The sequence below is a fragment of the Danio rerio genome, chromosome 16, assembly GCF_052040795.2.
Source record: "Danio rerio strain M-AB ecotype USA chromosome 16, GRCz13ab, whole genome shotgun sequence".
In the NCBI taxonomy this organism is placed as follows: Eukaryota; Metazoa; Chordata; class Actinopteri; order Cypriniformes; family Danionidae; genus Danio; species Danio rerio.
Window position 1 is genome coordinate 24,229,421 of NC_141036.1, and position 24,886 is coordinate 24,254,306.

The 24,886-nt window shown below is 36.8% G+C and overlaps 1 protein-coding gene across 2 annotated transcripts in view; it reads left to right on the plus strand.

The window, feature by feature from the left end:
• Positions 1-24,886, plus strand: part of si:ch211-154o6.3 — a 48,795-nt gene that overhangs the window by 20,239 nt on the left and 3,670 nt on the right. For both annotated transcript variants that reach the window (XM_087286019.1, NM_001045031.1), the window contains 4 exon segments: positions 10,235-10,463; positions 16,186-16,308; positions 16,471-16,636; positions 24,182-24,267. In XM_087286019.1, coding sequence (XP_087142145.1) covers positions 10,235-10,463; positions 16,186-16,308; positions 16,471-16,636; positions 24,182-24,267 — 604 coding nt within the window.

Below are 24,886 nucleotides of genomic sequence, written 5' to 3' on the forward strand. Positions count from 1 at the left end.
TACTTAGGGGTGCGTCAGATGATGTTCTATATTTTTTATTATTTTGTTCTGGCAACAGTAATTATTTTTCTGCTGAGTGTGTTTTTATGATTGTAACTTGGCTAGCTGTAATGGATAGGGATGTAATAATCCACTCACAATTTGATTTTGCAATTAGATTTTCTCCCAATTTTTTCAATAAAACGAGATTGTAGACGTTATATCATAAAGGTTGTCCTTTTATTTATGGAGCTAATAATATTCCAAAACAGTCTAAATTTGTATTATGTTAATTAAAAATATTAACTAACTGTAATTTAATAAATCTGAATTTTTATATGCCACTAAAATAATTTTGAATTTGAATTTCTTAATTTAAATTTGAATTTCTTCATTTGAATTTGAATTCCATAACTTGAATATTGAACATCTGAAATTTAAGACAACTGAATTTTTTAAGGCAGAATTTTTTATTTATATATTTTACACAAGCTACTGAAAATAGCTGACCCTCAATAGTCAGTTAGCAGATGAATTGTTTCTTCCTGAGCCTCACATTCACCAGTAAACTCACACAGCTCAGTGATTGGCCTAAAACGCTAGGTTTGACTTTTCTATGATCGTCTACTTGTCCCCGTTAATCACCCCTGACCTATTTTCTGCTGAATCTGAATTTTATGTTCGGAATTTCTTCATCTTGAAAATTCGAAACTGTATTTTTACAATTTGGACATCTGCAGTCTATGAATTCAGAACACAAGAAATCTGAAGTTTGAAAATATGTCTATAAAAAATTCCGTCTTAAATTTCAGATGTTCAAATAGTCATGTTATGAAATTCAAATTCAAGTTAAGAAGTTTAAATTCAAAACAATTTTAAAAGGCCAATACAAATTCAGATTTATTAAATTACAATTGTCAATATTAAACACAAATTAACACAATTCAAATTCACATTGTTTTGGTATATAATTAGCTCCATACTTATTAGGCTAGTGAAAATTAATTAATAAATTATTTTTTTTTGGCTTAGTCCCTTTATTATTCGGGGGTCGCCACAGCAGAATGAACCGCCAAGTTCTCCAGCATATGTTTTACGCAGTGCATGCCTTTGTGTGGGAACACTCTCATTCACAAACATACACTACAGTTGATTTAGCCTACCCAATTCACCTAAACAACATGTCTTTGAACTTGTGGGGGAAACCGGAGCACCCGGAGGAAACCTACGTGAACACAGGGAGAACATGCAAACTCCACAGAGAAATGCCAACTAACTCAGCTGAGGCTTGAACCAGCAACCTTCTTGCTGTGAAGCGACAGTGCTACCCACCTGCTAGTGAAAATGAAATATAACGAAATGGAAATTTACCAAATCAAATTAATTGCAGTACATCATTTATAAACACTACTTTAATATGTATCTCTCAGAGGCTAATTAACAGAAAATATCATTTGAAATTTTCTTTTTTTTTTTGCAACTTTATGTTTATTTTGAACATTCAATTGAGTACAATCATACGGCATTTCAAGGTACATTGGTATCTCAGTATGTGAACTTAGGTGGTATAAAAATTATGTGCATTATTGTCAGGTGTATTTACTACACAGTAGTACTCAGATTTTGTAAATTATCAAGTGAAAAACAGCATAAAGAGAGGAAAAATAAAATAAATAAATAAAAAATAGATAAATAAATAAATAATAATAATAATAGGAAAAAGATAAATAAAAATACAATAATCAAAAATAAATGAAAATTAAAACACTATTTACATCCAGGGTTAGAACACATGTCATAATATATTTCCTTCAAGAGTAATCTCAAGTGGCCATTTTCATTATACATATGGGGACACATTATAATATAAGTGTAGTCATATACATGTGCATGCATTAGCATATATTTATCTATCAGAGCATCATCTTCTATTCATTTATAGCAATAAAGTCAGGTCTTCTAACTAAAATATATTCAACCCATTTCCTCCATTTTCTCAGGAATATATCTTTCTTTAAGTTGACAACGAAGGTGATTCTTTCCATTGTGTAAATCTCAATAGTTGCGTCTATCCAATTACTAAGGGTTGGTCGCTCTTGTTGTAGCCATTTGCGTGTGATTGCTTTTTTGCTGGCAGCCATGAGAGCACGCATAAGGTATTTATTGTCTGCCGTTACCATATCTGGATCCACACAGCCAAAATATAACAATTTACTTTCTAGAGGTATATCTTTTTCAAATATATATTCAAGAGCCTCTTGTATTTCTTTCCAGTATTCTTGAATATACATACATTCCCAAAAGATATGATAATGGTTTGCTTTATTGCATCCGCAGTTACGCCAGCATTTTGGAGACTTATTTGTATATTTAGCTGTTAGTGCTGGTGTTTTGAAATATCTAATAATGTTTTTCCAACAGTTTTCTTTCCAGTTTAATGAGCTTGTTGATTTCCATTGAAATTCCCATATATTTGTCCACTCTTCATCAGTGAATGTTGTTCCACTTTCTGTCTCCCATTTTTCTTTTATATAATTTGTGGATTGTGTTTTCATACTTCTCAGACTCTTGTATATCAGAGAGACTATTTTGTACTTTATACCTGATGTGTGAGCTTTTTTAATTATATCTATCAGTGGATTCTGATTGTCTTCAAGTTTTCCTTTTATTTTCTGATCATAATAGTTTCGCACTTGGAGGTACCTATAAAAATCTTGATTTTCAAGTAGAAAATTGTCCTTTAATTGTTGAAAGCTTAAAATTTCTCCCTTTTTAATGATGGTACTGAAGGAAGTGATTCCCTTGTTTGCCCATAATTTGAATCTGTTATCCAATCTGTTTGGTGTGAAATCAGAATCATAAGCGATCCATTTTAGAACTGTACAGTATTTTAGCAGGTTAAATTCTTTCATCACTGATGTCCAGACATTTAAAGTAAGTTTTGTCCATGGGTCTTCTATTTGTTCTGTATATTTTTGTAATTTTTCATCTATTAATATGGCTTGAACAGGCGTATTTCTAAATGTTAGGTTTTCTATATCTTTCCATGGGGCATGATAGTGTGGGTCACACCAGTTTACTATAGTCCTGATTTGTGCTGCTATATAATAGTCTTTTAGAGAGGGGAGAGCCCATCCTCCTTTATCTTTCGGCAGCTGCAGTGTTTTAAAGCGTACTCTCGGCTTTTTTCCCTGCCAAATGAAGCGCGAAAGCATTTTATCCCATTCTATAAATTGTTTCTCCGGTATTTCTACAGGTAGACACTGAAATAAATATAAAAATTTTGGTACAATGTTCATCTTAATTGTTTCGATCCTCGAACTAAAGCTAAAAAAGGGGATTAGGTTCCATCTGGTCAAATCTTCTCTAGTTTTAGCAGTTATAGGGTCGAAGTTCATTTTTTGGATTTTTTCTGTGTTTTTTGTTAGATGGATACCTAAATATTTGAAAGATTTTGTATGCCATTTTAATGAGTATACATTTTTAATATTTGTAGGGGGATTATAATTATAAGTAATTATTTCAGTTTTTTCTATGTTTAATTTATATCCAGAGATAGGGCCAGAGTTTTGGAGCTGTTCCATGAGATAGGGTAGTGAAGTGGTTGGATTTCTTAAATAAATCAATACATCATCTGCGTAGCAGGCAATCTTGTGTTCCACTCCTTTAATATTGATACCTTGAATTGTTTTATTCTGTCTTATGCTTTGTACTAGGGGTTCCAAATAAAGTGCAAACAATTGAGGGGACCACGGGCATCCCTGTCTGGTGCCTCTTTCCAATGTGAATGAGTTTGAGAGGTGGCCGTTGATCTTTATTTTTGCAGTTGGTGTATCATAAAGTGCTTGTATACTTTTGATTATAGTTTCGTGGAAGCCAAATTTGTGTAAGACTTTGTAAAGATATGTCCAGCTGACAGAATCGAAAGCTTTTTCAGCGTCTAAACTTAAAATCATTGCTGTTATCTTATTTCTCCTGATATGGTTCATAACATGTAAAGTGCGTCTAATATTATCATTAGTTTGACGCTGTCGGATGAATCCAGATTGGTCTTGGTTTATCAGATTGGGCATGAGGTCTTCCATTCTTCTGGCCATAATTGATGTATATAATCTATAATCAACATTTAACACAGATAGAGGTCTGTATGATCCGCACTGTAACTTGTCTTTGTCCTCTTTTGGAATGATAGATATTATTGCTTCTTTCCATGATGGTGGAACAGTCGCATTTTTTAGGGTCCAATTAAAGGACCGGGCCAAGATGGGTATTATCTCTTTTTGGAATGCCCTATACCACTCCCCAGTAAATCCATCTGGTCCTGGAGATTTGTTACATTTAAGCTTAGTAATGGCCTTTTTTACTTCGGTTTCTGTTATTTCTGCTGTCAATAATTTGTTTTGTTCATCAGTTAGTGTTGGTAGTTCCAATTTATCAAGAAAAATGTCAATTTCTTTGTTTTTATCTTCAGGCATTTTAGAGTATAGTTTTTTGTAAAACATTTCAAAAACAGTTTGAATATTCTCTTGTTTGTTTTGTATTGTATTGGTCACAGGATCTCTGATTCTATATATTGTTTGGTCTGCTTGTTGTTTTCTTAATTTCCATGCCAATATTTTCATAAATTTGGGGCCACTTTCATAATATTTTTGCCTGGAGAATGATATTTTTTTCTCAATCTCTTGAGTATATAGCATATTAATTTCATTCTGTACTTTTTTAATTTGTTTTAATATTTTTGGGTTTTGATTAATCTTGTGTTCCTTTTCTAATGATTTTAGTTGATGCTGTAATTTGTTTAATTCCTGTTGCCGGAGTTTCTTGTTTCGTGAAGCAAATGATATAGTTTTCCCTCTTAATACTGCTTTTGCGGCATCCCACAGTATAGGAGGAGTGACCTCTTCATTATCATTATTTTCTAAATAGGTATGAATTTCATTTTTAAGATGTAATTTAAAAGATGGATTATTAAGAAGGTTTAGGTTAAATTTCCATAGTGTGTCTTTGTATTTGTTATTTAATTGTAGTTTTAAATAGACTGGAGCATGATCACTAATGTCTATAGTTCCAATATCACAACTCGTAACTCTGGCTCTATCTGTTTTAAACATAAGATAATAATCAATCCTTGAGTAAGTATTATGCGGAGAAGAAAAATGTGTATAATCTTTTGTATTTGGGTACAAGTCTCTCCATATATCAATTATGCCAATATCATTCATCATTGCATTAATTTTCCGAAGAATAGGTTTGGGAAAAATTCTTTTCTTATTTGTGGAGTCTAAATCAGGTTGTAGGTGTATATTTAGATCACCCCCACAGATCAGAATACCCTGCGTTTCAGAGGCTATGGTCTGAAATATATTTTGAAAGAGATTAATTTTACTATTAGGAGGAGCATAAATATTAAACAAAGTAACATATGTTCCATTTAGTATCCCCTTAACCAGAATAAAACGACCTTCTTTGTCAGCATATTCATATTTTTTTTCAAAAATAACTTTATGAGAAATCAATATTATAACCCCTCTCCTGTGCCCTGTGGGGTATGATGAGTAATAGATCTGGGTAAATCCCATTCTTTTAAGTTTTTCATGTTCTGAATTATTCAGGTGTGTCTCTTGTAAGTATACTATATGGGCATTTTCTTTCTTCATTTTAGTCAATATTTTTTTCCTTTTGATTGGATTAAGTAGGCCATTAACATTAAATGAAATTATTTTTGTCTCGTCACTTATGTTGGTTTACTATTTCAATATCTCTTGAGTAAGGACGACAATAACCCTGGAGAACAATATACGAAACAATAACGAACACTACAAGAACCTGATGAACATATTGAGCTTCCAAGTTAGGGGTCTCAAACAAACAACCCTGGGACAGTCTGATGATATCTAGCGTGGGAGGGAGACCTTTCTTTCTGTGGTGGTATTCAGGGCCCCCCAGTTCACCGTATTTACATGAGATGAAAGTAAACATACCTCACGTGTCCGACGTAATATGACATTATTGAACGATACGGAGAAAAAAAAGAGCAGAAATTATCTCAAGTTTTGCGGTTCATAAAAATGTACCAATTCAAGTATTTGTTGCAGATGGCGTAGACAGACTTAAATTATCTTCTATATGCCTGTAGACGCTCTCGGATGTCAGTCGCTTGTTGATTTGTTTTCTCTTTTGTCTTTTTATGCGAGACAGTTTCCCACGACGTGTGTTTGAGTTGTTCCATCAACGATTCTGTCTGCGGCGTTTTTTCCACACGGAACCCTTTTTTCACCATGTCTGTGTATGCCTCTTCAGCTGTATGGTACGTGTGAACCCCTTCCTCATAGTACACCCGTAGTCTTGCTGGATATGGAGTTTGGAATCGGATCTTCTTTTCTTTAAGTACTTTTTTCACCTGTGAGTAATCCTTCCTTTTCTGGAGAACCGCGGGAGGATAGTCATGATCGAAGTATATTTTTTGCTCTCCCATGAGGATTTCTTTTTTCGCCCATGCCTTCCGGATCACTTCTTCTTTCGTTCTGTATCTGAGGAATTTTACTATGATCGATCTAGGTTTTGCATTCGTTCCGGGTTTCGGCACGAGCGCCCGATGGGCTCTTTCTACATACAGCTCCCTGTCTGGGGGAAAATCCAAAGTGTCCCGCAACAGTTGTTCTACGAAATCAACCATAGAGTTTTTCTCTGCATCTTCAGGCACGTTGTATATCCTTATATTGTCTCTTCTTGATCTGCCTTCTTGGTCAATTTGTTTGTTTTCCAATTGCGATTGTATTTTGATGATTTTTTGCATGATTTCCTCCACGTTTTGCAATCGGGTTTCAGTTTCTTCAATACGATCCTCTGCGTGGCTGATTCTTTGATTAGTCTTATTTAATTCGGTTTTGATTTCATCCAACTGGCGGTTGTTGTCCTTCCGAAAGTCTTGAATTTCCTCCAGGATTCGTTCCAGATTGATATACGTGTTGTCAGGGTTACTAGGCTGTTGACGATTAGCATTGTGTTGCTGTGCTAACGCATGTGTTCCAGCGGTGCCTACTTGCTGTCTGCCTTCAATTTCCACAAGTTCCGTGTTGGTTTTCCTGCTCTTTTTTTTCGTCTCCATTGTTGCCCCACTATTATCGGTTATTTTGAAACAGTTAGGGGTTTTTCTCAAGTTTAAGTGGGGTTATTAATATCTTCGTCGGAGGAGACGATGCACTATGCTGCCATTCCCTCACTCGCCGGAACCGGAACCCATTTGAAATTTTCTAAAGACAGTCAGTCCTCCTTAGAAATACACTAATGTAAACTCCTTCTCCCACTGCATCGCAATTCGTATGGCATTTCAACTGATTTGAATCACCACCTATTTTAATTGTTTTTTAAACCAGGTTCATCTTTACATCCCTAGTAATGGGTCACTATGACCCTAAAACCATAAGTATGTTATGGCACTTCCGGCACAATCTCATCTCAATGAACAATTCATTAAATCCTCCATTCGAACAATTAATTCAAAATGGCTGATTCATTTACATATGAAGCAAACGACTGTCTTTAAGAATGAATCCAAGATGGAAAGAGACATCTCTGTTTTGCTGAAAGATGCACAAATGTTTGGGGTGGCTTAGTTTGAACTTTTGTGAACTTATTATTTGCAAAACAGAAAAAAACAGACAATATTGTGTCCAAAATGTAACTTGCTCAATAATAAAGGTGCAGTAGGTGATCTGCCAAAATGCTAACCACAGTTCCTCCCAAAGCCTCCTGAAACACGAACGTGCACCATGGCACCGAGTTGACAGTAGACAACTCACTAGTTCATGTAATTTGCCAGTTGGAAAACTTTATAGTACTTTATAATACTAGAATTCTGAACAAAAAAAACTGTATTATATTTAGCACGTTTTCAGTTTAGTAGCAAGCAAAACCTAAAAATGCACAATATATCATGCATGCAAGGATCGCTGGTCTCATTCTCTCATGCACTTAGTAGTGACTACTGTATGCTTAGTGCTTGCAGGAATAACACTTATTACTATGCCACACTTACATGCTATTTCAGACCAAATATTCAGAGTAGCATGGTAAACAATATAGGGAGCATGTCACAGGTTGGTATTGTTTAAAAATTAACCAATGTGATGTGAATATGAAACTAACTTCACCTCAGTAAAGCAGGCCAGGTGGAATTTAGCGCTATTTAGTGATGTTTTGTTGTTAAACTAAATAAAAATTTTATTTACACATTACCGAGGCTGTAAAAGGGATCTTGAACTTGAAAGTAGTCGCTTGCAGGAAGATTTCAATGGCTGAACAACACTATGGTGCATATAACCCACTAGTAACAACACAATCTACATAGGTTTTGCATGACTAAAATAGTTTGAAAACTTATTACCTTTCTAAAAGAAATACTTCAGCCATGCTGTCATCATTCCTCCAGCGTGCAAAACTAACTCCAATATTGATTCTGAAATTTAAAATGTTTTGATTCAGCATTTGTTTTTACTGCTGTGACTCTCTCGTGAGAACGTAAATGCGTGTGCACATATAATTGGCGGATCTGTGTGAACGGATGCACAGATATACAAATCATTATCAGACTATGGGAATTGTCGGCCCGACAGTATTTAATTGGATGAACATTTTTTAATTTTTATACCTTACCCAGAATAAAAAAATACATATAAATAGATTTAAATTATTTACTTTAATCATTGCTATTAGAATGTAAATAGATTTTCAACCAGCACAACAAAAAATGTATCTGAAGACAATTACCCACTGCACATTTAACTAGCTGTTTGATGAACTGTTATATTAACCGAACATTGCATTTGCTTTTGAACCTCAACTTGTTTTTATGTTTGATTTTTGTTTAAACTACACATTTATAAGCATATTAAGTATTTATATTAGTTCAATCTATTAGAGTCCAGTGTTTCCTATAGGATTTTTTCCAGCTGTGGCGGCAGGCCTTTTTTTTCACACAGATCTACCTGTGGCGTTATTTCAATGACAAATGTCGTGAGAGCAGTATTAGAAGTCGAGATCGCATTTTTGTAATAGCTTAAAGCATGCTTGCGTGCTGATTTCCTCTGCTCGTGCACAAAACTTTTTGCACACCCCCTCAATTATAAGCCGCTTCAAGAGCGCACAGATCTTGTGCGCTCTGAAATAAATGCTGCTGAAGTGTGAATTACTGCGTTTATGTAATGAGTATGTCTCCAGCATTTATTGGATTTGCTAGGAATGTCTCCCTAATAAACCTACAGAGCGATATTAATGTGTCCTGAAGTAAAGTGAAACGGCTATACGGCGTGTTTGCTGGCCTCAGCATCATGCACCTGTCAGTCAGTCAGCACTTAACCTTAAAGGGTTAAACAAATGACACAAAGCACTACTACGGTTACTGAAAAGTTTGCGCTGTTGTAATTCGCTTACCCTTTAATACGTTTTGGTGCGATTATCACTTACTATTAAAAAAATACATTTTTTTAGAATGAGAAGCTGTAATGTAGCCGTGGCGGGAAGAATTTTGGCGTGGCGCCCCACCATGGAAGAATGAATGTAGTGAAAACCATGGACTCTAATAAATTGTAGTTAATCTTATTTTACTTAATCAATATTTAATAAAAGCAGCCCTCATATGAAGATATCTAAGGGCATCACATTAAAACATGCATGATCTGACCCACATTTCTTGTTTCCATTTAATTACTTATACCAAAAAAAGCATTCAATTGACACCCTGACACACCCTTGTCAACATAATCATAAGATCTCCCATCAAACCCAATATTTTGTCAACTCTGCATTTTATGAAGCATTTCTCATGGATATGTTTGATTCTCTAGCACAGTGCTTCCCAACCTTGCTCCAGAAGGCACACCAACAGTCCAGATTTTCCCTAATCAAACACACCTGAATCAACTGACTTCTAAACCTGAAGTTAATGGGTCAGATAAGGGCGACATTCAAACTATGTACTGTTGTTGTGCCTCCAGGGACAGGGTTGGGAAACACTGCTCTAGCATATAAATATTTTACACACCCCGCTGGACTTGCATTCTTATACTTATTGCTATGCATCCGGGCTGGACAATATAATATAGAGGCCAACATATAGAAGTGTTTGTGAGGCTGTGAGTAAAATCTGAATACTGTAGCATCAAACAGCGGTGACTCTCCTTCCATATTTAATACTGTTAGTTGGCACGAGTTGTCATGGAAACACAGTGGCATTTACTCTCCGTTCTCTCCACAGTCCCATGGTCCTCTGGTGTTCAGCGGCTCGGCGGAGGGAAGTGTGTGTGTGTGGGAGGTGTGCGATGAAGGGCCGGAGCCCCTGCGCAGGCTGCACCTCTGGGGGCCCGAGGTCACGGGGTGTGGAGGGGAAGACGGGCTTAACGGAAGGCTGGTTCTCAGCCCCCGTGGGGACCGTGTGTTTCTCTCGTGTGGAAAGGCTAGCATACGAATCCTGAATTGGAGGACAGGTAATATACTGAATCCAGGCAATTCGTTCATTTTCTTTTCAGCTTAGTCCCTTTATTAATCAGGGTTCACCACAGCGGAGTGAACCAACCACTTATCCAGCATATGTTTTACGCAGCTTATTGCAGCCCTTTCAGCTACAACCCATCACTGGGAAACACCCATACACTCTCACATTCACACACATACACTACAGACAATTTAGCTTACCCAATTCACCTACATTGCAATTGCATGTCTTTGGACTGTGGGGAAAACCAGAGCACCCGGAGGAAACCCACGCGCTCATGTGGAGAACATGCAAACTCCACACAGAAATGCCAACTGACCCAGCCGAGGCTAGAACCACTGACCTACTTGCTGTGAGGCGATCGTGCTGCCTCCTGCGCCACCGTGATGCCCATCCGATCAATTCAAAATGTGAATTAGGTTTATGTTTATTATAATTTTATAAATTATTAATATTTCTTAGGACTTTGTATGTATTTAATGTATTTTTAAATTTTGTAATATTGTGGTCCATTGTTGCCTTTCAAAATCGAATTTTCAACTTGTATTTCTATGCATATTTTAAAATATAAAGTATTCCTGTTATGGCAAATCTGAATTTTTAGCATCATTACTTTCGTCTCATGTCACGTGATAATTCCTGATATGCTTATTTGGTGCTCAAGAAACATTTCTTTGTAACAATGCTACAGGTGTTCTTGGTTAATGCAAAAGTCAACATTTATTAATACATTTTAAAGGGTTTTTTTTAATCTTTGAACATTAGTTTGTTACTGCACTAACTAAACAAACCTAAAAAAAGGTATTTTCTTATTTGACAATAACAACGATTAATAAATGCCATAAAACTGTGAACATTTGTTTTCTAATTAGAAAATTCTAAATAATTTTAAGTGTTTATTAAATACATTTATAAAAATTTATATTTACATTTATAAAAATAAAATGTTTTGTAACTACACTGTAAAAAATGCTGGGTTCCACACAATCTATTTGTGTTAGGGCAAAATAAATTAAGTTAACGTATTCGTTTTTACAAATTTAAGTGGATTGAACTAGAGCTGGTCAATAAAATCGATATTGGTATTTATTGACTGACCATTATTGACAATCTCGATTAAAAAAAAGATTCGGTATAAAATTTCGTTATAAAGCACTTTTTTAATAAAATATGGCTGCTGAGTACGCACTTTGGAAGCAATGCCAATAAGCTTAGGGTGTACGTTTGTCATTTCCTATGAAGGCGCGCTACTTGCACGACACACACATTGGAAACTTGCATCAAAGCGACACCAATGGTTTCTCCGTTTGTCATCCTCTGAGAAAACACTTAATGGTCGCCTAGTTGTGAGAGACGCCAGAGGTGCGCGAGTGCAAAGCTCATTGTAAATGGTGAAGGAAACTACGCATTCGCACTTATCACTTCAAGTCAAAATAACTGTAACACATGCAAAAATGAGTGTCATATAGCAGCAGTGTGGAGATTGTGAATGAAGGATGTCGCTAGAGTGGCTTTTCGGGTTCTTTTCTTGTGCATCCCAACCATTAGCACCCCATCTGAAAGAATTTTTTAGTATAGGGGGTAATAAAGTCATCCCACTTTACAATTTATAATGTTGAGTAGGTATTTAAATAATGATGGCTGATTCCTTTACTTGAAAGCTCTGATTTGATTATCATGATTTGTTTTGTTTACAAAGTTTGAGGTTTAATGTATCCTTATTTGAAATTATTATGAAATTGCACACACTTTGTAACACTTTATTTATCAAGTTTAAGAGTCTCTTTAACACTTATGTTTATTTTATTATGAAGAGATCAGATATTTGTTTAAATATTTTAGTTTTTGACTATTAAAGCTATTTGCCTTAGTAATGTTGGTAAATTAAAATAAAGTGGTTACATAACAAAAGACCCTAATATTCCTAAATGAATTGTGAGAAAAATATTTAATAATTATTAATATTGAATCAATCAATCAATCAATCAATCAATCAATCAATCAATCAATCAATCAATCAATCAATCAATCAATCAATCAATCAAAGCCTTTAATTGTCACTACACTTTTGTATAGCGAAATTGGACCCCACAGAGCATACACAAAACATCACACTTTTCAGGGGAGACGGATCATTGGAGGTAGCATTTAGAAACGAAGAAAGATACATTTGGACAGTTAGGCAAAAAAAAAAAAACACCCCCTCAGCTTTCCCTTGATTAGGACAAAGTGAGAAAAGGGAGAAAAACAGCCCTATCTTATGAATGATATGAAATATGATATCATTAATTTTTAAAATTTAACATTTATAAAAGTCAAGAATTGTGTTATTTATTTTAGCTCATTTTAAATAAAAGGTTTAAACAAACAGCAAGGATATTTTTAAGTGCATGTAAAAGGCTCAAAAATGAATTAATGCATCATAATAATAATTTCTTTTAAAAAGTCTTGCTCTCCTCATTATGAATACTGTACTATAGACACAATCGATTTGTGTTGGGACAAGTCCAAGGAATTAGGTTAACTTATTAGTTTGTACAAATATAAGTGAATTGAACATAAATCAATTACGTTGTCCCCTAAAAACTGTTCTTTCAGCTCAATTTAAAAAAGCAGTTTGGGTAAACAGCAAATGTCATTTTTTGAGCGTATTCAGTATTTGTTCTGACCCTTTAGTTTTCTTTACATTTTTAATTTCAGTGTTATTATCTCTTATAATTAACTTTTTCCACGTTGTCATAATGACATATCAAAAAAGAATTGAAAACATTTATCATGTATCACAAATGTATCATATATACAAATCTGAAATAATTACATTGCATAACTCTTCGTATATAAAATACAGCTCAGGAGCACACTAGCTTCTAGGTTCGTCTTTAAAATGTTTCTGCACTTCAAATGAAGTTAACCTGTAATAGTTTCGATTGAGGGTGGTGCGGTGGCGCAGTGGGTCACAGCAAGAAGGTTGCTGATTTGGGCCTTGGCTGGTTCAGTTGGCATTTTTGTGTGGAGTTTGCATGTTCTCCCTGTGTTCTTGTGTTTCCTCCGGGTGGAGTCCAAAGACATGCACTATAGATGAATTGGGTAAGCCAAATTTCCTGCAGTGTATGTGTGTGAATGAGAGTGTATAGGTGTTTTCTAGTAATGGGTTGCAGCTGGAAGGGCATCCTCTGCGTAAAACATATGCTGGATAAGTTGGTTCATTCCGCTGTGGCGACCCCTGATTAATAAAGGGACTAAGCTGAAAAGAAAATTAACAAATGAATGAATAATTCCAGTGGACTGGTACTGATTTGTAGAGGCAGACAAACACTTAATCAGTCTATATAAGGTGTAACAGCAGCATATTAGGCCAAAAAAAACAAACAAAATAAAAGCTGCCTGTCGCTGACAGAGAACAGCAAACAACAATAATAATAATTTAAGATGATATATTAAAAAAATCTTGAGAAAATCACAGATTTATGCCAATCTTCCTTCTGTCAGCTGGTGGCGCTACAAGTGTGACTCAATGTTGGCAGGTAGATGTCTTCAAGAGAGAAATTTTATCAACCATGTGAAGTTTCAGGCAGATCTGCCATTGTGTGGTTGAGTTATAAGCCAAACTTCCTTCTGTCAGTAGGTGGTGCTATGACTGTGGCTCAATATTGGCATGTAGATGTCTTCAGGGCAGTAATCTTATCGAACTTGTGAATTTTCAGGCAGATCGGACATTGTGTGGTCGATTTATAAGTACTTCCTGCTCCATGGTGAAGCACTGCGGTTTGTCTGGCCGCCTTGGACACTCCCTTCGGCGAAAACTCTAGATGTTCACAATATATCATCGCTAGAGCTTTCAGATAACACTACCCAAATTTGGTGCTGATATGTTTAAATTTGTGGGAGGAGTTACACTAAAACGTCATTTCATGTTGCCAGGAAGTGCCGCTATACCTGTATCTGGATATTGGCATGTAAACGTGTTCAGGTCAGGACTTTTATCTATGTGTAAATTTTTAGACAGACTGAATTATGCATGCCTGACTTATAACATCTTCCTGTTTCGTGTCGAATCGTCAAAGTTTGCAAGGCCGTCACGGACGCTCTTCGATGAAAACTCTAGATCTTCGCAATTTAAAATTGCCAAGGCCTTTAGATGACAAAAGCCAATGTTGGTGTTGATCGGATCAAATCCCTAGAAGAACACAACGCCTGGTAATGGCAAAAACGGCACTTTTTTTGGCGCTGTAAGTAAAAAATACTACCCACTTTTCTAACTTCCTGTTGGGTTTAAGATTTCACTCCAGATACTTTTTTTGTAGGAATTGGCATGTTTGACGTGTGTGCCAATTTTTGTGCGTGAATTGTAGCTCAGGGGCTAGTCCATCAAAAATGCATAGGTGGCGCTGTCGAGTCATCTTCCCATGCCCACTTCCGAAACCTATAACGTAAATTTTCGCCACTTCTGGGGCGTGTGCAAAGTTTTGTGAGTTTTCGGGTGTGTTTGGACCCTCAAAATCATGTTTCATTCTACAGAAAAAGAAGAAGCGGAAGATTAATAACAAGAAACGGAGCAATTCCAATAGGGCCTACGCACCGTAGGTGCTCGGTCCCTTAAAAAACAGCCAGAGCTCCAACTTAACCACAATTAAAAATTAACAGTCCTCATCCAACCTGACAAAGCTGAAGAGAATCTACAGAAAAGGATGGCACAAAAAAACCCTAATTGCAAATATGAAAAGCTTTCATGTTTAAAGCTGTAATTTTGCCAAAGGCGCTCCATCTGAGTACTGAGCAAAGGCTATGAATACTTACCCATTGCAATTATTTGAGTTTTTATTTGTATTAATATCATGACCATTACAATATAAATATTTGATCAAAGCAGGCCTAAAATGAAGACATTTCAAAGACTCTGTGTAAAAAAACAGATGAATAGAGCAGCATTTCTTTTTATTAAATCAATCACACCAAATTATCATGTTAAACCGACAGCCTAATAATCCTTTGTCAACATCATGCGATCATTTGCCATCAACACCGATATTTAGTCAACCTCCTGTTTTATGAAGCACTTCTTATGGATATGCCGGATTCTCTAGCAGTCAATTTTTTACAACCCCCACTGGACCTTCATTTGTTCTTTGACTCAGGGCTGTTTAACAGATTTATTAGTGGAATACATCTTGACTGAGTGTATTCGCTCAGAGCTGATAATATCATCTGTGCTAAAGTCCCAATGGCTCAGCGAACACAGGCAGAAGTGGGGGCTCTTTACCCCGGGGAGCGCGCGCGCACACACACACACACACACACAAAACATTTTAATCCCTTTTCCTCACAGGATGTTTGTGCCGAAGGCCATTATGTCAAGAAAATAACAACCTGTAAACAATTACATCAGATAAATCAGAGTTACTGCTAGGAACGCACTACATGATGTGACGCTCTAATCGAGAGCGCTGAGATTCATAATGACGCCAGTTCATCAAACAACTCCAAGCAGGAGCTCGAGACAAAATAATAAGCTTCTTACAGACTAAAAAAACATTTTTATTAACGACTGAGTATACACAGCAAAGTGGGCAAGCTATTGACAGACTAAAAAAAGAAGTCTATAAATACAGAGATTATGGGAGTGTAATTAATTTTGTTCATGGCTTATTTCAGTGAATGAATGTTAGAGAAATGCTTCTAATGATGCCGCTTTGCATTATCCAATCATTTGGCAGGCGTGATGACCAGGCTAGCCAATCACAGCAGCACTGCCGGAGTCACAGATTGCGTCAATCAAATCCCCGGTCTTTTGATCGCCTCATGTTTTGATCTCGCGAATGGAGAGAGCACAATAAACTGTGAGTGATTTCTTTTAACACCTCTCAAAGTGTAAAACCTCAATATAATCTAATCTTATATAATATAATATAATATAATATAATATAATATAATATAATATAATATAATATAATATAATATTATATAATATAATATAATCACTCTTATTCTTTCTCTCTCAGTGTTCTCACTTCCCCAGTGCAAGTACCTGGTTTCACTCACTTCTTCAGATCTTCCCAGGATTCTTTGCTTTGCTGCGTGGCTGACCGCAAGCGGAGACCATCGTTGGGTCACAGGGGGTCGTGATCTCATTGTTTGGGAGCAGCTTCCAGGAACTTTTAAAAAGAGGTGTGTGTTTTATTAGATGTAGTGTATAGGATCAGTTTTGGCCTTGTTTCCAGCTGATGTTAATGTTTATAGTGATTCATTCTAAAGTGGTCAGCTGAGACGCATTACTGTTTCCACCTGGTTTTAACATGTTCAAATAAATCTCTTTTGTCCTTTTGTGTTTGGATTTTGAAACTCTTTGTTTTTATTTCTTTTACGCTCTACATTACTTGAGCTAAAGTGCTCAGTGTTACGCACAAGAACTGTTGAATGACCAAACCAATGATGTGGAGCTAATGAGTAAGCAGAAAACCAATGCATTAGCCAATATCCAATCCAAATTTCACACAGTATTATTAGTAAATTTCTGTAAGATTACTAAAAATAATTTACCAATAAAATAAAAAAATGTACTGTTTACTAGATTTTGCCAGTTTACTGGTTACGTTGCAATTTCACATTTTGGAAAATATCTGGAATGTGTTTTAAAGTATTTTTAAAAAGTTCACACCAGCAGCTAGCTCTTCAAATCTCACATGGTCGACTACTGAAGTTAAGCAGGGCTGTGCCTGGTCAGTAACTGGATGGGAGACCACATGGGAAAGCTAGGTTGCTGCCGGTAGTGGTGTTAGTGAGACCAGCAGGGAGCATTTAACCTGCGGTCTGTGTGGGTCCCAATGCTCCAGTATATTGATGGGGACTCTATACTGCTCAGTGAGTGCTGTCTTTCGCATGAAACATTAAACCGAAGTCCTGACTCTCTGTGACCGTTAAAAATCCCAGGATGTCGTTAAAAAAAAAAAAAGAGTAGGGATTTAATCCTGGCCAATTTTCCCCACTGGCCTCTGTCTGTCATGGCCTCCTAACCATCCCCATACCATAATTGGCTTCATCGCTTTGCCTCCTCTCCACCAATCAGCTGGTGTTTGGTGTGCGGTCTGGCGTAATATGGCTGCTGTCATGTCATCCTGGTGGATGCTGCACTCTGATGATGGATGAGAAAAAATAAAGAGCTTTGAGTGTCCAGAAAAAAGGGCTATATAAATGTAAGGAGTTTTTATTATTAATAATATCTCTCCTCTGCAATTTACTTGTAATTTTTGAGAAAAATCTGAGTATGTAGTTTTTTGTGAAAGTCTGATCAAATGCATTGTCCTCTACTTCTGGAAGAAGTCAAAAGTGGACATGTATAACTTTTTAGGCTCTGTTTACATCTGGTAGTAAGATGCACTTTTGTCAATCTAGTCTAATCACATTGGATGTTGCTAAATACAGGTGTAAGCGGTATATCTGCAATGATCTAAGTCCACGTCAACTGAAAGTTGCTGAGACTTTCATTTCAGTATGCTGATGTACTTCCAACTGAAATGGAATATTGAGTTGGGGGAGGGGTTTCTTTTTGTGGATCATTACCTCATAGCAAACTAATGGTAAGAAGGGCGTGTTTAAGAAAACTTTTTCAAACTGACATTAACAAGCAAGGACTGCCACTCCAAATTCATTGGTGATTTAAGTGACCTTAAACGTGGCATGGCTGTTGGTGCCATATGGTCTGGTTTGATTATTTCAGAAACTGCTGATTTACTGGTATTATCATGCACAACCATCTCTAGGGTTTACAGAGAATGGTCCAAAAAAGAGAAAATATTTGGTGAGCGGCAGTTCTGTGGGAGCATATGCCTTGTTGATGCCAGTGGAAAAGGGCCAGATTGGTTCCAGCTGATAGAAAGGCAACAGTAACTCAAATAACCACTCGTTACAACCGAGGTTTGCAGAAGAGTATCTCTGAATGCACAACACATCACACCGGGTGGCACTCCTGTCAGCTAAGAACAGGAAGCTGAGGCTACAATTCGCTGCAACATTCGGATGGTAGTGTCCGAATTTGGCATCAACTACATGAAAGCATGGGTCCATCCTGCCTTGTATCAACAGTTCAGGCTGGTGGTGGTGGTGTAATGGTGTGAGGGATAATTTCTTGGGACACTATGGGCCCATGAGTACCAATTGATCATTGTGTCAACACCACAGCATACCTGTGTATTGTTACTGACCATATCTATCACTTTATGACCACAGTGTACCTATCTTCTGATGGCTACTTCCAGCAGGATAAAGTGCCATGTCATAAAGCTCGAATCATCTCAGACTGATTTCTCAAACATGACAATGAGTTCACTGTACTCAAATTGCCTTCACAGAACTCAAACCAAAAGAGCACCATGGGTGTGCAGATAACAAATCTGCAGCAAAGGCATAATGCTGTCATGTCAATATGGACCAAAATCTCTGAGGAATTTTTCAGTACCTTGTTGAATCTATGCCACGAAGGATTAAGGCAGTTCTGAAGGAAAAAGGGTACTAGTAAGGTGTACCTAATAAAGTGACTGGGGAGTGTATACTATATAACTTACACCAGGGGTCTCAAACTCGCGGCCCGCGGGCCATTTGCGGCCCTCAGTGTAATATTTTGTGGCCCGCGCCGACCGCTGTACACTGACAGAATCAGCGGAGCGGGGAGAGAGAGCGCTCCCCGCTCCGCTGATTCTATCCGTACACAGCGGTCACTGGCATTCCTCGCCCGCCGTGTAAACAAAGGGGCGGGGATGCCGGTGACATCACCATGCACCCCGCCCCTTTGTTAGACGCTGTGACGGGCGGGAAGTGTTAGGAGGGAGAGAACCAAGGTAAGCTGTTCCCGCCCCTGCCTGCCACTTAGCTACCTATCTGCAGCCTGCCACCTACCTAGCTACAGCCTGCATCTTATATATATTATGAGTGGGGTGGGGGTGTTTTATTTATACATATATACGCCTTTTTTTTAGGTGAGGGAATGGAAGTTTTGAGTGAGTTCCCCCACTTTTTTCCCTAGGACTTCAATAAGTCAAAGTACAGGTCTAGACTTAATGATGATCATCTTCAAGCCATACTGAGGGTCTCAACTGCTTCCGCTCTAAAGCCAAATGTGGTTCAGATTTGTGAGAAGAAGCACTGTCAAGTCTCTGGCAGCAAGAAGTATAGGCAAAAGATGCCATGTTCAGAAGAACTGTTCATAATCTTCACTCAATGTTCTATTAATGTTCAGGACACTTCATGTTCAGAAGAAATAATTAAAACTGTTGATAATGACATTTGAGGACTTTTTTTTTTTTTTTTGTGAAATCCCAGCCTTACCCAGACTTTGCCTCCTGCGGCCCCCAGGTAAATTGAGTTTGAGACCCCTGATTTACACACTACTACATATATTGATATTTCATTTTTGAGAAAAAACTAAAGGAGAGAAACTTTGGAAACCAGGACAGAAGGGAAGGATGAGAGTTAAACTTGAATAAAATGTGGTTGTTAAGTATTGTAGTCAGATAGGATTTAAACTTTGCCATTAGAAATTGTAAGCTTTGTTTGAGTGGGAGAACCTAAAAAGTGTTCTCTTAAAAGTCCTGCCACATTCTTCATTTTTATATTCACCATATTTTTGCAGCAATCAGAGCAGAAAACAAATTCTGCTGTTTTCTGCATTGATTTTTTTAGTTGTCTCTTGCACATTAATATCCAAGTTTTGCAATCTTATTCCAGAATGTTACATTGAAAGATCAGAAAAAGCCGATACGTTCACCCGCCCATTGACCCTCCTCCCAAAGAAATCAGGAAAGTGGTCGATGGTGGAGAAAAGAGATGGATTAAAATGCCAGATGTAAACAGGAATGCGTTTGCCTCGTGCATCTCAAACTGACTTCCTCAAGCTGATGTATTTCGCAAGCCCTTCTGCCCATGCCCAAGCCCTTCGCAATCTACTTTATATAATGTATTACTGTATATCAATTCATAGACATCTCCTGACTCACAGTTACTAATATAAGACGCTCTGCTCAATGTTTCATTTAGTCAGTATATCAATATGTACATCAGTAATGAGATACTGGCTGGAATATAGTATCTTTGGGATGCTTATTAATGAGAAGTCTGCAGGAACGCTTCAGGCATAGTTTAATTGACAATGGGAACCATAGCTCACATCGAGCTCTGGATGCTGAGCCAGTGATCACATTGTGGAGAAAAAAAATAAATATTGATTTTTTTTAACTACATTTCGGGAGAGCTGCGGGTCTCAACTGGTGGGTTAGAGAGAGAAAAAAAAAGATGTTACATGCAAATAATCAAATCCAACCAGCCATATAATTCTGCACATTTAGATCAGCAAAAAATAGGTTCTTACTTCTTAGGTTTTTAAAAGGAAGAGAAAATGATTCCCGTATCTTTTGTTGTTTTTGTCAAAGACATCAAGGCTTCAGTATTTTGGCGGTTAATCTGTCACTTGGAAGATAGCCAGATTAGACAGATGCCAGCATTTCATGGCAATATCAATATCAGTGCTTAATTTCAAGGACATTTTCATTTACATTTGACACTGTTGACAGAAACTTCTAAACTCACCTACACTGGTTTTGGAATATTATCCGGTCTCATTGTTTCATTGTTTAAGTCTTTTTGCTGGATTTACTGTGGTTTTGGACACTTTTTAGAGAACAAACTTTGTATCTAGATAAGCCAGCTTAACAGTAATATGGCCTGGCTTGAAGATTAGTTTTACTGGCATTTTTTTAACCCTTATACACTGTTGGGGATGTTTTCATCCAGTCTGGGGAGATTATATGTCTTAAATTGGCCGTAACATTTTCTGTTTCAGCTAGCAGAATGATTTTTGGTCACAAATCTTATTTTGACACATTTTACACTGATACACTGGGCAAATTTACTACCCTTTTGTTATGTTAAGGATGAAAACATCAACTGAATTAAACTGCTGTAAAAATGTGTTAGATTAACTTTTTTTTTTCAACATTTTTTGCATAAATCTGTTAATCAACCACAGTCCTGGTCAAAACTACTAAATTGTTTAGAAAATTACAGGATTTGAAATCATTCATAAATGTTGTCACTGACTTGGTAAAAAAACACCCACTATGACTTATGTGTAATATAAAAAGTAATTGTGGAGCGGAATTTACTTTTTATCAAAGTCTTGGACATGTGAAACAACATTGTCTTAGATGAAGTGTTTTTGATTGATTTTCTCCCTAATTTACTTTTGGTGTCTGGTTTTGCCTCATTGACTTCTATTTGAATCTTTTAATCATGCATTTTTGATTGTTGATGTTCTCCCTGTTGAGAAGAGGTAAAGATTGCAATTTTTACTGTTGATCATTAGTTGGCACCATTAACCCTTAAGATGCAAAAAAAAAAAAAACTTCTGGATTTTATATGAAGTATAACTGCACACTAAAGTGTGTGTATGCCTGTTCTGAGTGTGTGACAGTGACCTTTATGCACTTACCTTGATGTGTCTGAGAAAATCTAAATATGCATCCGAGCTCTCAGAACTACACGGAGTAAACAAAAACAAAGGCTGTGTATTTATGTACCATCAAATGTGCTTATAATGGAAGTCAATGGGGAAAAAACAGTCACCAACAGTAAGTTACAGAGAAAAAAATTAATTCAACAATGCATCAAAGCTAATGTTCTTAATAATCGTTCACATGTCCAAGACTATGATAAAAGGTAAAACAAATCCAGTCCACAATTATATTTTATTTTGAAAATACGTCATTTTGTGTGGTTTTCCACCACATCAGTGACATCATTTGTGAACTCGGCAATTAAAGAGTTTAAATCCTGTAATTTTCTAAACAAATAAGTTGACTGAGGTGGATTAACAGATTTATGGAAAAAACATTAGCTATTAATCTGATGCATTTTTATAGCAGTTTAATTCAGTTGACGTTTTCTTCTCTAACAACAACAACAAAAGGGTAGCACATTTGAACAGTGCCCAAGGGTTAAACTGCAGTAAACACTTTTGTGTTTTGCTGGTTCACCGCTTGTTTCATGTAAAACTCAAAACCAAAAGTAGCAGAATTTTCATCCAATATTTGGCACTTAATCTGCCACTTGAAAGCTGGCCAACTTAGCAGATGCCAACATTTGATGAAAATATTAATATTACATTTTATGTTTGTACACACTGCCGACTAAAACATTTAAAACTAACTAACCTCCCAGCCTGTTTTTTTAACAACAGTTTTGGGATTAATCTAGTAATTCATTGTAGGAACATCTACATCTAAATTGGTCATGCTTGAAGACCATATTTAATAATCCACAGCCAGTTTATACTGGTGTGCCCAGAAAGAAGACCAGATTAAGCTAGCTATACCAGTTTATGCTGGTTTGGAGGAATAGTTCATCCAAAAATGCTTTTACTTCTCATGTGATTTCAAGACTCAGATTTTTGTTGTTGTTGCACACCAAATTATTTAGAACAAGGGTGCCCAAACTTTTTCCTATAAAGGGCCAAAAACCAAACTTAATTGAGGCTAGTTGGCCGAAGGTAATTATAGTTGCTACGTGTAATTTCCAAATTTTTTATAATGTTAAAATTGACTAGAAAACATGGCTTTATGTTAAATAATACAGTTTTTGAAAAACATTTTATAATGAACTTATTACAGTAAAAACAAAACCTTGTTTATAACAGAATTATAAATGCTGCTGTCTTCTGCGTAGTCTTCTATCTGTCTATTTACATGTTTAAAAATCAGATTCATTTACAACATTTAATTGAAACATTTAAATTCAGTTTACATATTTTGCAGCTCAGCAATGAAACAAATAACAAAGGTTACGTCAAATTAGAAATAACAATCTCTGTGTTATAGGCATTCGCCCAAACCCTCTCCATCATTCTTGCTGTTAGATGGGATAGTGGGCCAAATCAAAGGCTACCAACTTTGGCCCACGGGCCCTACTTTGCACATCTCTGAATAAGAATAATGTTGGTAGACCTTGACACCACTAGATCTTAACATCCATAGTTCGAAAATACTGTTCAGATCAATGTCTACTGGTTTTTAGCATACTTCACAATCTCTTATTTTGTGTTCAACAAAAGCTCAAATATGTTTGGAATGAGTGAATGGTGAGTAAAGAATGACAGAATCGTCCTGTTTGTGTGAGGTATTACTCAAAACAGGTTTGTTCAGATGTTCAAGCAGCAATTTTGGTGCCAAGTTGAGTCCTTAACAAGCCACTGCTAAACAACAAAAGGTACAATCTCACTTTGTGACTTTATTTAGCCATTTGAACAGCAGTGTGCACATTTTAGAATATTATGCGGAGATGCAAAGTTTTCACATGTAGATTTTGCTCATGCTGATCTTGCAAATGCATTGCATTAACCAGAGCTGTATGGTTTAAAAGAGACTTCTGTGTGAACAATGAACCCTTTTTCCTCCACATATTTCACTGAAATAACACTAATGTGACACCTTAAGCCAGAAATGAAGAAGATTTTTAAGTTTAACTGCCTCTGCCTAACTCTTAATGATATACTTGCTACTTTAAAAGCAGTTTGTATAATGAAGTCATTCCAAACCCATTGACAGCCGCGCCGTTGTCAGCAGAGTTGCTTGGCTTTTTGCTTCAGGCCGAGTTAAACATCCTTCTGTCCTTGTAAACAGTGTGACCCAAGTGCCCTGCACTGACGCTCTTCTGCTGTGTTTCCTCTAGGGGCGATGTCACAGTGAGACGAGACAGACGACTGGAGGACTGTATTCTGGAATCAGACAGAGACTCAGAAGACGGCAGAAGTGAGGGTAAGAGAGAGAGACAGATGTTTTAACCTGTTGCAAATCAGACTGCAAAAACTTGAAAGGAATTTCTGTCGTCATTTACTCTCCTTCCTTCACTTGCTTGAGTTTCTTTCTTTTCTTGAACACAAAAGAAGATATTTTAAAGAAAATTGAAAACATAGGCGACACTGTGGCTCAGTGCTTAGCACTGTCGCCTCACAGCAAGAAGATTGCTGGTTTGAGTCCTGGCTGGGTCAGTTGGCATTTCTGTGTGGAGTTTGCATGTTCTCCCCATGTTTGTGTTGGTTTCCTTTGGCTGATATGGTTTCCCCCACAGTCCAAAACATGCACTACAGGTGAATTAATGAATGAATGTGTGTGCATGTGATGGTGTATAAGTGTTTCCTGGTACAGGGTTGCAGCTGGAAAGGCATCTGCTGTGTAAAACATATGCTGGATAATTTGCCAGTTCATTCCACTGTGGCGAACCCTGATTAATAAAGGGACTAAAGGCTGATTTATATTTCTCCGTCAAGTGCTTTGCTTGGTCTCTTAGCCCTCGCCATGGCTGACGCTGACGCACACTGTCTTGAAAAACTACAATCGCGAACCTGATGGAGCGAGTGTTTTTAAAGGGCCATGA